At 45.5% G+C, this 13,690-nt stretch overlaps 1 protein-coding gene across 1 annotated transcript in view; it reads right to left on the bottom strand.

The window, feature by feature from the left end:
- The window catches only part of LOC148820749 (uncharacterized), a 115,869-nt gene that overhangs the window by 65,903 nt on the left and 36,276 nt on the right, over positions 1-13,690 (bottom strand). The window contains exons 5-10 of the mRNA XM_088931864.1: positions 11,848-11,976; positions 5,134-5,253; positions 4,121-4,249; positions 3,883-3,939; positions 2,798-2,839; positions 1,325-1,387 (exon numbers count right to left, since the gene is read on the bottom strand). Of these exons, the coding sequence (XP_088787990.1) occupies positions 1,325-1,387; positions 2,798-2,839; positions 3,883-3,939; positions 4,121-4,249; positions 5,134-5,253; positions 11,848-11,976 (540 nt within the window). The remainder of the gene's footprint in view (positions 1-1,324; positions 1,388-2,797; positions 2,840-3,882; positions 3,940-4,120; positions 4,250-5,133; positions 5,254-11,847; positions 11,977-13,690) is intronic.

The following is a 13,690-nucleotide window of genomic DNA, read 5'->3' as shown; positions in this document are numbered from 1 at the left end:
GTGTGGGTTCAGGCCCAAACCACTCCAACATCTTCTGCTTCAGGCAGAGGATCAGAAAGAAACAATTATCTTGTCCGATGATGTCATTCAAGAAAGATGTTTTAGTGGCGTCTCCCAGTCCTTTCTTGACATCATATTAAAATAAAACACTCAACAACTGGGCCCCTTCACTGACAACAAAGCAATTTTGTTTAATACTGAGCTTTTTCCTTGTGAGACCACTTTTCCACAGAGGTCACTGACAAGCAGCAGACTGAAAAACATTCTACTCAGTAGAAATAATAATTAAAAGTGCAAGGAAATGCATCAATCTGTCCATATACTGTATCATTTGGTCATTATCAAATCTGTGCAGCTTTTTTTCCCCCGTATGAAACCATCCAGGTCTGAGAGTGAGAACATATCTAATGATTGAGTTGCTGTCCATATAGACCCGTGTAATTTTACAGTTTAACTATCTCCATGCTGTAATGCAAAGCTCCCTGAGTATCTTTTTCTTACCTTTGGTGAGTCAAAACCAAAAACCATCTGCTTTTTTCTGAGAAAACATTATATCGAATGATGTAATATATTAATTGAAAAAATATTAATAATTATCCCTGGCAGAACAAGTACTGCTCCTTCTCAGTCTGTCAGTGACCTGCAAGTCTTACAAACAGGATCATGCTGTCCTGGCAGTGGACCTCAACAGCAGCTGTCGAAGTGCAAGAACCACAACTGTGTGTTTAAAGCTTGTGCTACAGCTACAAGCTCCTTACACATGAAAAGGAAGTGGACAACAAGTCGGGGTTGTCAGGGGACAAAGAATGACTCTGGTCAGGCCAAGGATTCATAAATGAAAAAAAACAGTAATAAGGGCCAGACGCACAATAGCTCGTACTGAAAAGGAGATGAAACGCAACAGATTCCCCCACCAGAGCTCAATAAGTAAAGGATGCGAACATCAGGCCACCACATGGAGATCGTGGGGTCTCGTGAGCCCCTGTCTGTCAGCGGAGAGCCCCGCTGCGACTCCAGCAGGCTCAGTGACGGCACTGCAGGAGGCTGGGGAGGGCCAAGCCAGGCCATGCGTGCTCTGCGTGAACAAGACCACCTGAGATTGCAAGACAGCTGTGAGGCCTCTCGCGAGCCAAGCCGATCTCAGCTTCGTTTCATGTGCCTCCCTGATCTGGGCCACGCCACCCTGCCCCCTTTTCCACCCAACACCCACGGGCAGCGCAGGCGCCCGTTGAGCTCTGCCTGGAGTGCACGGAAAGGGGGTTTCTGGCGTGTGATGTGGCATGGACGGGCTGCGTGAGCCCCCAGTTCAGCAAGGGCCACTCACCAGGTCTCCAGGATCTCCAGGCGGCCCCGGGGGCCCCATCGGACCCGGGGGTCCAGTCGAACCCTGAAACAAAAAAAAACACAAGAAAAGAATTCAGCAAACAGTGTGAAAAGACGAGCAACACCTCAGAACAACTCTCACGCAGGTCTGCGTCATGCAAGCACTGCGCTGTGACATCAAATCCTTTTCCTCTGCCACTTACACGTGATGGGCAGATTCACATCGATTACAATACAGAGGACAAAAAAAATAGTTGAAACTTAAGAGGCTAGGAAAGACCGGAGGCAGGATAATTACATTACAATTTCATTCTGAATTTCCCCTCTTATTCTTCCTAAATTCATTAAAACACATAAAGTCACACTACACCTAATATGATGATTCCTGCTCTTTTTTTTTTCCATTTCTTCCAGATTATGATCAAACATTTCCAGTTCACAGAAAAAAACAATCAAATCCTCGATTTGATAACAACACATGTTAAAGGCATTTTGTCCCGTTTAATGAACATGCTGGGCAAGTACTGTATGTGCTATTTGCATACATTGTTTGTGTTCCAAAGGTCCTCATTGCTTCAGTGGATTCTCAGGCTCGACCACACCATTGTCCTTGAATGGTTAATCTAGGTTCCTATTTCCCTCACTGCCAATCCATCACTCTCCCGACAGCCTGCTGTTTACATTCTCCAGACAAGCTCCCATCAGCTCCATCACTCCAGCAGGCCTCCTCTTTTCTCCGTACCAGTTGAAAGTAACACCCCCACTGCACTTATACTGTATGTATCGCTTCTCACATCTGGCTCGAATGATAACTTTCGCATGTGGGATGACTGAATCTGTCAGTAACACTACCAGCCTCAGACCCAAAGCAAAACCTAGAAAAAAAAGCAGCTTTCAGCAGGATGCAAGAGATGTAGCTCCAGTGTGTCTACAGCACATGATGACGGCGACTGATCTTTCCTCCTGCTGTTGGGTTAAGCAAAGGAAGGCTGCAAACTTTTTCATGCGGGTGACACGATGAACAAGCTCTGAACACCTACGCCCTGTTTTCAGGTTGGGAGTTTTCTGGATGTTGGGAAACACAGACTGGTTTCTAAATCAAAAGCTCCGACTTGTTCAGTTTTCTGCCACGACTTTAAGAGCTAAAAAAAAACAGGTCCCATTCGCGCTACAGCTGTTGTGAAGTCTGCCTTGCTCCGAAAGGAAAGCACATGTGGGTCATTATTGTGGCGGCGATGGTTTTACTTTTCACATTTAATTTTTTTGTGTTTTAATACCGATGCGAGCCGACACTGAAACAGCCCTTGCAACACATGGCTGAAAACAAGACTAGGAAAGCTGGGGCCCAACTGCAGGCTGCCATGAGTACACACTCTGCGGTTACTGACACAGCAAGGAGCAGAAGCAGGACATGTGATGTATCTAGCTGTGTGAAGGCCGAAGGGTCGCGTGTGGCTCAGGTGCTCACACTCACCTGTGGTCCAGGTGGGCCTAAAGGCCCCTCCATCAGCATCCCCTGCAGAGCAGACACACAAATGAGACGAGAAATCAAGACAGGACACACACAGCTCCAACAGCCAACCTCGATGTGAATTAACAGGTTGGATCTTTCCTTTCTTTTCCCCAGGATCCCAAAACTTACCGGATCCTTTGAAGCAGTCCTGTGACACAAACTGACCACTTCCCCCAGTCCACTGAAGCAGCGGAGTGTTTTAAGCGAAAGAAACTCAGATGGAAAACCTGGATCATTAGCAGCAATGGTGCTTAATGGAACTCCTAATGGAACTAATAAGCTGTTTGTATGAAACCTTTTCCAGATTTTCATCTCCTCAAGAGACATTACTTATAAACTAACCGTTGAAAGGAAACTCTTCAATAGCTAAAAATGAAGAGAGCTAAAATTGATCCTATTATTAGTTAAATTCAAGATCTGATCGCATAACAGAGAGCTCAGCATGAAAAAAATCCAACGGGTGTGGTGGTCAACCAAGGACCAGAACTGGAATCCCCTGGTCTGGAGGACAAAGAATCCATACTGGACTGGGATACTGGCAAACTGAGGCAGGCATGGTTAGACAAGTGGGGTGAGCAGCAGGAATTCTTCCTTGCCTCACCCTACAGAAGCTGTGTAGCAGTCGGAGCCACTTCTTCCCAAACTGGCATTTGATCTGAGCTGCCAGAGTGGAGAACTGCTCCCAGCAGCTGTCCACCTGAGAGCTCAAGAACCTGAGATCTTATTAATACGATTCCACTCATTACTGGTTTAATTGGACAAACTTCTTCCTGGTTCTGTAGTTGTCAGAGGCGTAAACAGACCTGTAAAATCTGCCGTTTGATTAAGAGTTTTCAACACTCATGATAATCAGCTCATCTTTACAACAGAAGTATGCCTACAATAAAATGTTAGCCCTTAAGCACAAAGCAAGAAACCAATATGGTTTCAGCTTTCTATTACACACATTTCACAAGAGAGCATTTGAAGCTGGAGATGAGCTACTTTGACAATAATCCTTTCCCCAGGAGACTAAAGAACTGCTGAAAGGTAAAGGGAGAGTTTACCGGCTCAATGATAGCTGGTTCGCCCTTCTCCCCCTTCTCTGGCCTCCGTAGCCGATCCTGGAGGAGAAGAACATGCAGGTCAGGCAGTCATTACCTGTGTCTTTAATCTTGGACCGAAGTGGTGATCCATGTACTCTTCATAGCAGATGTAATAGACAATCATCTACTCTCTCTCTATAGTTTTACTAGCCCCGGAGAGGCCACAGGTGGGCTGCAGCAGCCCAGTAGAGATCCCCACCTCCACCTCCCTGGTCTCCGCCCCCTCTCGCTCCACCAGGCCGTAGCGGTCTTCGTATTCGTCGTAGTCCTCATACTCCACCACCTCGTACTCCCCCTCCTTGGTCCGCCCGTCCTCATACTCCACCGTCTGCACGGAAACAGAAGGGGCCGTCCTTTGAGCTCAGGGTCACAGCGGGCCCAGAGCGGTCCAATTCACTGGCACGCAGAGGGAGAGAAGCCCCAACCACCCTCACTGCCAGCAGCCAATAAGCTGGTCTCAGGAGAAAGAACTCAGCAATGAAGCTGCATGAACTCTATTGACAGGATTCACTCTACTGGGACGTGTTAAGCTTCATTTAATAGAAAAGCAGCTTCCTATTCATTCACAGGCTCAGCTCTTTGAAAGAACTGGAGATACTTAACTTCCGTCCTTTATTGTCCCAGCCGGGAGACTTGCATTGCAGACAGGTACATGACATAACACATTCAACACACAAAACATAATTCTTTCAACACAACACGAACCTGTTCACAAACAAGAAACATGCCTGCGTGAGATGAGAAAAAGAGTTAGCAGCTGAAGTGATCTTGACAATTTAGAAAAACAAAACAAATTGGGTCTTCAGTGTGAGAGATGGATACACAAGATACATGCACGAAGAATTAATAAATAAAAAATGAAATATACAATCAGTTGTCCGAATTGAGCAGGTTAATAGCCAATACAGACCTGGATGTCAGCAAACACTATGGTACTTCTGGAACGCAGGCTGGCCATTTTCCTTGTTAAAGAAATCTTGTTGGGCTAACTTTACGGAAAAGGGCCAGAGATTCCAGCAGTAATGATTTTAATGAAAAAAGAGTTGAATTGCACTTTTGGAACAGACTGAGAAAGGCCTGCCACCAGCCTTAACCTTTTGGCTTTTAATGCTGACGCAGCCTGTAATCCAATGGATCCTGGCTCCACTCGTGCAGGGATACACACCACCAGAGGAACACACCACAGAGGAGGAAGAGGAGGAGGAGGCTCACCTCGTACTCCGTGACGTTGGGACCCACGGTGACCGTGGAGACAGGGATGTCCTCGTAAAGCTCGTTGTAGTAGTCTTCACTGAACTCTTCCACCTCGGGCTCCTTAGGAGGCTTCTCCACCTGAACACAAGCACTGAGCATCAGCGTGGCACCAGCATGGGTGTGATGGGACCAGGAAACAGAGGGCAACATTCTTCCCTACTGTAAGGCACCCTTCAGGCAGACATCACCTGAGCTGACCTCCAAGCACTTCACTCTGTGCATCACTTAGCATAAAGAGGACAGGCCACAAGGTTCACAGAACTTCCCCTGATCTTAAGAGCTTTGCGTACTCTGCTGTGGATCAGAAATAATAAAACCTTCAAGAAGTTCATCAATAGGAGACAATTGGCACCATCTTGTTTGTATCTTCAAATAGGGACCTGCTTCAGTTCTGAGGAGTTAAAAAAATCCGACTTTACCATTGTTTTTCTTTGTGTTTTAAGGTTACGAAAATGTTGCCTGGTGTTTCACTGTTCACTCTTTTTTGGAATCGGTTGTGATAAATTTCTACTTCTAATGGTGTTAGACATTAAGACAGGTTGTGCGGTATTACACTGTAAGTTGCTGAAATTAGTTATTATGAGAAAGGGGAAACGGAATTTGGACAAGCGGGACAATATATATTATGTCATCTCACGATGAGCTTTCCGCTTCAAGAAACCGAGTAGAGAAAATTTATTGAAAATCAGTTTTACTCAAGTAATCTTTTCAGGGTTGCTTAAAGAAAATCTGGGCACCACACTGCAACTGTGACAGCACATACTTTTTCAATCCCAGATCCAGCCACTCAGTGTAATGCCAAATTATTTTTCTATTTTCTTCTATAACCCTATGTTGGGATATTTTGCCTCTGTGAATATGGCAAATCGCACAGACCGGCTTATTGCATTATTCAAGGACAATCACAGAAGCACTACGGGCACCTGGGGCTGCAGATACTGCAAGTGACAGAATGGGATTGCTGAAATGTTGTCAATTATGAAACAAGTCCCTCTCGCCACATGTGGAATGGGACTAAAGATGGTTTTACTGATGATAATGCACAGAACCTTGGCTTTCTGGTTCTCACAGTGCACATGAGGCATTCTATTTGAACCATTTTGCTGTGTGCACATCTTCTTTTTGCCTCTTCCCTACAGCACATAAGCTAAGGGTGAAGTAAAAACAGGCTCTGTTCTTCAACGGGCAAAGATTTCCACTTTAAAATCCATTTTAAATCAGGCCATGTCAACAGACAGGCAGACTCGAGATTTCACAAACCAAAGCTAAAGATAGAATTTAAAACAAAAACAAGTAACTTCTGTCTTTGCTTCAAAACATTATAAATCCTTTAGTTTTGTTGCAACAATAGTACTTTTGGCCAAAAATATGGTACTGATGCAACATGTTGCAGGGAATATTTTAAACATGCCTGCATTGTACATACACACACAAATCTATCACAGGACAACGCAGTTTAACACTACTCAAAACACACAGAAAACACTCCACATATATACACATGTACTGTACTTATGTATAAATAAATAAATATGTCACATGTGTATATATATATTAATTCTAGGAATGAATATTAAGGCACTCTTAATATTGCTCAACTCAGCACAGTTAACTCTGACTGGTGCAACAGGCACATATATGTATCCTATAAGGATATATATATATATTTATATATGTTATAAACCATACATATCGTATTGCTGTAAGGATCACACAGGGTTCTAAACCTCTAATTAGAGTGGGGTGATGTCACTGTCAAGCCACTGTAACAGTGACACCTGTGGGAAGGGTAGGGAAAGGCAGCTGTCAGGAGGGTTTTCTGGTCAATCATGACTGGATTAGAGGTAAAGGGCTGGGAGGGGTTCTAGGGTTAGGAAGCGTTACAGGGAGTCTACAGCAGTACGAGCTAGCAGGGAGGTCTAGGTTAGAGCTACACCATCAATGTCCATTGTCTTTACTTCTACCTCTTCCCTAGCCACCAGGGACTCAGGCAGTCGAGTGGCCACCACCTGGGCCTCGGATGTAGATTCAGGCAGTGAAGAGACCTCCACAGAGGCCTCTATAGCAGATTCAGGCAGGAGAGTTGGCAGCACAGGGAACTCCTGTGAAAGCTCCGGCAGTGCAGGTGTGGCTACCAAAATGGGGGTTTGCTCAGTCTTTGGTAAGACAGTGGTTTTCTCGGGGCCCTCATCCAAAAGTTCAGGCAGAGCCGTGGTCAGCAAGAGAGACTCTTCCACAGGAGCCGCAGACTCTTTCCTCTTCTTTCTGGATTCTTTCCTGCCCTTTTTCTTGGAAGACCTGTTCCTCTTCTTTTTGGATTTGTCCTTCTTGTTTTCTCGGCCTTGTTTCTTGTGCTTTCCCTCCGGCTCGTCGCCGAGGGGGGCGTCTGCCCCTTTCTGTGCGGGGGGCAGGTGCGGTTTGGGGGCCTGGGGGTAGGGGGTGGGAGTGGGGGTGGATTGTAAGGATGGGACAGGGCGTGAATGAAAAACATAAACAGACCAGTAAAACACAAACTCTAAACAGGATGAAAGTAAAAAATAGGAAGGGACACTGTTGTTTATTCGTATAAACATTATTCACACTAGGATAGCTGTCCTTCACACACGCACACAAAAGACAGCAATATAAAAGACAAGGTGAAACGAGAACAAGGCATTCAGCCCATCGATGCTCATCATTTTACTACGTGCAAGTGATTCTATCACACCATCAGTCTTACATTACGGAGAATTCATATCAAATTTCCAGAGGAATTCTGCAGGACACCTGAAGATAATCTATAAGATTTTCACCCCAGAATACCACCAGAAATATATATCCCATTTCCTATCTGATGAATGTGTTGGTAAAGCCCAGAAACAGAAGACAGGAAGAGTGATCAACAACCATCAGAGCCCTGCCATGTGCTGCTGTTACTGGGCTGTTCACTACATCAGCACAATCAGTGACAGGATATATTAACAGATGTCTTCTCTTGGGGTCCCTAACCTGGATTTTGGAAATAATGAAAAACAGTAGCAGCAGCAGAAGCAGCAGCACCTTTCGTGGGGTATTTAAACTCCCATAAATAGAGCACTAATATAAGCTACAATATATACAGCTGTGTGCTCATCACAGCTGCAGATATCCAAGTTTCTCTCCATCATATTTGCAGGGTTCAATGCAAATACGAAGGACAGAAACTTGGACCCATCTCATTCAATGCCTCCCACACTTCCTCAACCCATCCCAGCTCATTCCGAGCAGGAAGGGGGACAGAGAGTCAGATGGCTCCACAGAGACAGCCCTGCCATTGTTCGGTGTCTGTCATGGCTGGAACCACATCCCAGCTGTGCCCACACGACAGAACCTCAGCACCGTTTTCATTTAATGCTTTGGTACAACTTGATGTTCTCCAGTCCCCTGTCATTTTAACCTCCCTGTCACTTGATATGCTCCACAATAAGAAACCAATTAAGATGTTTTTTTTAATAAAATTGTCATACAAATTTTGCCTGCGTAGATGGTATGGAGGCTACTTTTTGTCACAGATGCAACCTGTGACACACTAGCAGAATCTATATGTACAAGATCCGCATCTGCGCCCAGATTGTCTAGATTCCAAGTGTTAATGTTAACTCACAATCTTTGGCAGACACATCCATTATGTTTATGAACATTGACAAACACTGTTCTTGTCTTTGCGTGCTGTAGGTAGGAAGCCGGGAGAAAATAATGACTTATATAGATTTATAGCCTAGGCTATCCCTGTGCTTTGCAGATATTAATTTCATTATGGTTTTGTTTATGGTTTTTGGCCTTAAACATATCATTGCTCGAGTTTGCATAGCAATAAAAATTTGGAGAACAAGGCTTGATCCCCATTTTGGCAAGCACAGCTGATCAAAAACCTGATACGCATATTTTCTCTACCTTCTTTTTCTTGGCTATGCATGACTGCTTCTGGGAATGTAGCTGCCTGTCTCATCTAATTCCAGAGCAGCCCAGGGGAATATGGACAAGGAAAACGCAGCAGCTCCGACTTGGCTATGAAGCCACCAAGAGCACAATGTGTGTGAAAATGACGAAAGACTGATGTCTCAGATTAGCTCCTTAAAAGCAAGGCATATATACTGTATGCATATCACACTTGCACAGTATGTCCTGCTTGACATGTGGGTGCCAGACTTATAGCCAGTCCACACATCTCAATGTGACAGGGATTTGCAACGCGGAGATCAAAAATGTCGTAAGTGAGAGGGGTACTGGGAAATGTGTGTGTGGGGAGGGGGTCTTCTGGACCCCATTTGTTCAATGCCAGAGCTCTGCACTGAAGCAGCTCAGGCCACGTCAGACTTCCCCTCTCAGTGTTGGTCGAACAGCGGGCAACTGCTACAGCTCCTAAATGGACTGAAACACAGTCTAAGAAACTAGCAGCAGGGGGAGGAGGTGGGAAGGTGGTAGACAGGCAGTGCCCGGGCCAAGGATAATTAATCTGAAACCCCCTTCCTCTGGGCACGGATCTCGAGTGTGGAACAGCTCCCTCTGAGGAGGCAGCCAGCCTGCTCTCCAACCAGGGAGCCAACTCTCAGTGTAAGCTCCCCTCCCAGCAGTGGCGTCTCCAGGATTTTATATTTGGGCTGGCAGACGGGTGGCAGTTTTAAACGATACTGTAGTATTTGCCTTGTAAAACAGCATGTGCTACTAAAAGGTGTACTACTATTCTTCCGTGCACCAGTTACGCTGGTAACCCCTGTATGACACCGCGGGCGAGGCAGAAATGAGGCACAAGCCAGAGCCAGAATCTCGCGCAACGTTCACTCAGCCACATGGGAACAATCTACAAAGATCTGCCACATACTTGCCGACACAGATAGGCAACATCTGCACACTTCAAAAAATATTTAAGACACGTCATAATTGTTGCCTACGTTTACGTTTTCGAAATTGAAGACAACAATGCGATTTTAGGTAATGCCTAAAATGGGGTGGCAAAGCCATTCTGAAGAGTGGCCATACTTAGCTGCCACCCCATGACACCCCGACACACCCTGGAGTGTAGCCCCTATGTTCTCCGAAGGCTGTACCAGTGATCAGCAGCCACACTGGGGAGATATGTACTCAGATAATCTACTGTGGGTGTTCATGGGCACTTCCCTTACACAAAAAACAGAAAAAAGTATTCTGCTGTCTCTGCCAGGGGTGTACAATAACCCAATGGAATGAAACACATGTATTATTACTCTATACTGCACATAAGTAAACTGTGATTGAAGCTTCAGAGCACATTGCTACATTACAGTTCTAACAGGTCTTAAGAGCTTAATGAGTTCCCCGACTCATTAAGCTCTTAAGAAACCTGAGAAACCTTAGGATGACTCCTCCACTGGGGGGTTCACAAAGTTGACTGCAAGTCTTCCTGGGAAAAATAAGAAGTTAGCGAACTTGGCTTTGAGCTCACTGGGGTTTTATACTGCGATTTCATGCTCAGTGCAGCATGCTCAGAAACACCCCATTACGCCTGTCGAAAGTATGTTGCTGGCTGCAGCCTGGAGTAGCCATAAGTCGTCCCTAAATCAGGACTGAAATTGTTAACGGGCGATAGCAAAACCTTATACATGGCATTTAACTAAACAACGACAATACATCAAAGAAAATATTTTTTGTTGAAAACAGGCACTTTCATTACTCACAGGGTTGATATACACTCTTGCTACCGAGTATCGTGCACAGAATAAACAAAGAAAATTACTGACAGACCTAACCACATATTTGCATTAAAGGGGTGCTGCTTAATTAAAAGGGCAGTGAAAAAGTGCTAGAAAAATTAACTAGTTACAGGTGGCAAATACTTGTGAAAATATAAGCTATGGCTTTTTAGGAACTCTAAAAAAACTGAAGAAGGATATTAGTCTCACTGGTTTATTATTGTTGCCTTATTAATGTGTTGCCTTACTAACGATTACTAATTTGTGTCTGTCTCTGTCTGGGAATGGACAAAAAAAGCATGCAGGGTTTTAGCAGGAGTACAAATACATTCTAAAAATAAATCTCATTCACTCTTCTACAAGCATGTGCTAGAGAAGAGATTTCGCACAGCACCACAAATAGAATAGCAGTGGGAAAGCAGGTCACTCAATCAATAGGCTAAGCAATCTATCTATTCACAGGGTCTCACTGGAAGATGAAGTATTTCTCTTACTATCTGCGTGCAAGGGATTCATTCCTGTAAAACATGGAACTGTGCCACATGTGGTACACATTTCGGGTACGGTCGAACAAACTAGACTGTGATGCCCGATGATGACAGACAGTGAAATCTCATGTTCTTGCCTCATTAAGCTGCTATGCCCTAGAACTCCCTTGGAGGCAGAATCCTGCCAGGCCCAGTAGCAAACAGATATTGATTTAATCCAGGGGTTTGGCCCCAAAAGGGACCCATGCAGTCCCACTTGCACTAATTCCTATAAAGTGACTAACTGCGGAATGTGCTTTGGATGGACACCTATTAAATACAAAAGCCGATGCAGAGAATGTGGTCCTGGAAATGGTACTGGAGGTGGACGCAACAGCAGCTCCACTGTTGGGCCCAATCTGGGCCGGTCCTCTGCATCTGCCCGCCCCAGGGCAGTGTGCTGTCTAGGCAGGTGCCACAGGGGGGAACGACCCACCCCAGGGACAGGAGTCTCTCACCTCGGACTGCCCAGGGTCCTGGGACAGCGTGGAGTAGGGCAGCGGGGAGTCGCAGTCCGGAATGTAGTGCTCACAGTAGTCCACCGCGGACTTGGGATCGTCCAGGATGAGCAGCTGCTGGATATCACCCTAGACGGAGAAAGGCAAGAGACACAGAGTCACCCCGCAGCCAGCTCAACAGGCCTGCATAAAGCAGCCTGTCACCTAACCCACTCCGTCCTTCCACTCTCAGTCCCCCTGTCGTCCAATACTGGGCCACGACCCAACACCATCCATCAACCGTTTGTCGTTTTTCCACAGCACTCGGTCATTAAAGAGCACCACTCTAACGCGTTACTAAGTGGTACAGAGAACAGAGAGAGAGTACAACAGGTATCTGCAAAACAAAACTTCAAACAATCTGCCTGAAGCTAACCCGTCATAGATGAAACAGTTGGTTCAAAGAAAAGCTTTCCGTTTCAAGAATGATCACCAGAGCTTCAGGAGGAGCAAAAGGAATGCAGAAGTTCAAAGAAGCTTCCAAAGGTCGTAGCAGATTTAGTTAGACTATGAGATTGGTGACCAGACAGGCAATGTAAAAAATGAACTGTTGCACAAGAAGTGGCCAAGACAAATATCCCTGAGCAGGAGGTACTGTACAGTGCGCTTTCAGAGTTTTTTTCCACGACTCCCTTGCAAGCGTGAGGGGAAACTGGGCACAGCTCTTTCAAAGAGCTTTCCGTCTGACCATCCTTACAGAGACATAGGACTGGGGTTTCCATAGGAACAGAAAGGCAGCCAAGGCCTGCTGTTTGGGATTTAATCCTCATTTGTTGTCTTCTGTGGAATGGGTGGGGGGGCAGGGCAGCTGGGGTTTCGTTGCTTTCCATTCTCACAACGGGGGCTGTTTTGTTGTCAGGGGTTACCGGGACACGCGGAGGGCCTACGGGGAGGAAACGACTTTCCTGGCGGCCTGTCAGCGACGAGGACGCAAAGACAGAGGACAGGAAGAGGCTCTAAGCCACCCGAAGCCACTGCTCAGCGTCACAAAGGAACACTGAAGGGAGTGAAGTGGGCAACGCAGGACTGTCCTTTGTGCCTTTCACAGAAAGAACAGAAACAGTGTAGCTACTCGGCTTCGAGGAACAAATCCCAGCTGGAAAGAGAGGCCTTAGCGGAATTTTTATAACCTGTTGTTTGTGATGGAGATGGCTGGTAGGAATTCTCGCTGGAGTATGCTTGTGTTTACTTAGGTGAGCCCGAGTGGGAGCTGGTGAAATTCTTATTGCCTAGATTACAAGCAGGTGTATGGGACTGGGCATGGGGGAGTGTGATTTCAGGTAATCGGGCACAGATGTCAAGACATTTTTTTCATTTTGTGTGGGTGTCCAGCAGGCATGGCGGTTATCTTCATTATACGTACTTATTCTTCTGCACCAGTACATATCTGTCTATTCACAAACATACTTATAAATAAAATATCCCAATGAAATAGGCAAGTGTCACACATCTTTCAGTACATTAAAATCACCTGCAAAACTGTATCTTCCCCCTTCTTAATAAAAAATCACTCATTCACAGTGGATTAGTGGTATGGAAAATGCAGTATGGGCACAGAGCTGCAAGTTGTGTAGACAGGGACTACAACACACTGACTTATTAGACACAATGGCCAACTTATCAGGGCCACTGAATAATGTGTTGAGCTTTCTCTGAAAACCAGTAACAGCTTAAACAGCATCTCTCAAATGGGAAATTGTTCCAGCAGAATCACCTTCAGTTGAGGCTGCAATGAGTTGTACGGGTAACAATAATAATTCCTTGCATTTCTACAGGGTTTTTCATCCCAAAATGCTTTACATGC

The sequence above is a fragment of the Atractosteus spatula genome, chromosome 14 (assembly GCF_055471065.1).
Source record: "Atractosteus spatula isolate fAtrSpa1 chromosome 14, fAtrSpa1.hap1, whole genome shotgun sequence".
Classification (NCBI taxonomy): Eukaryota; Metazoa; Chordata; class Actinopteri; order Semionotiformes; family Lepisosteidae; genus Atractosteus; species Atractosteus spatula.
This window is presented reverse-complemented; position numbering and strand designations above follow the sequence as displayed.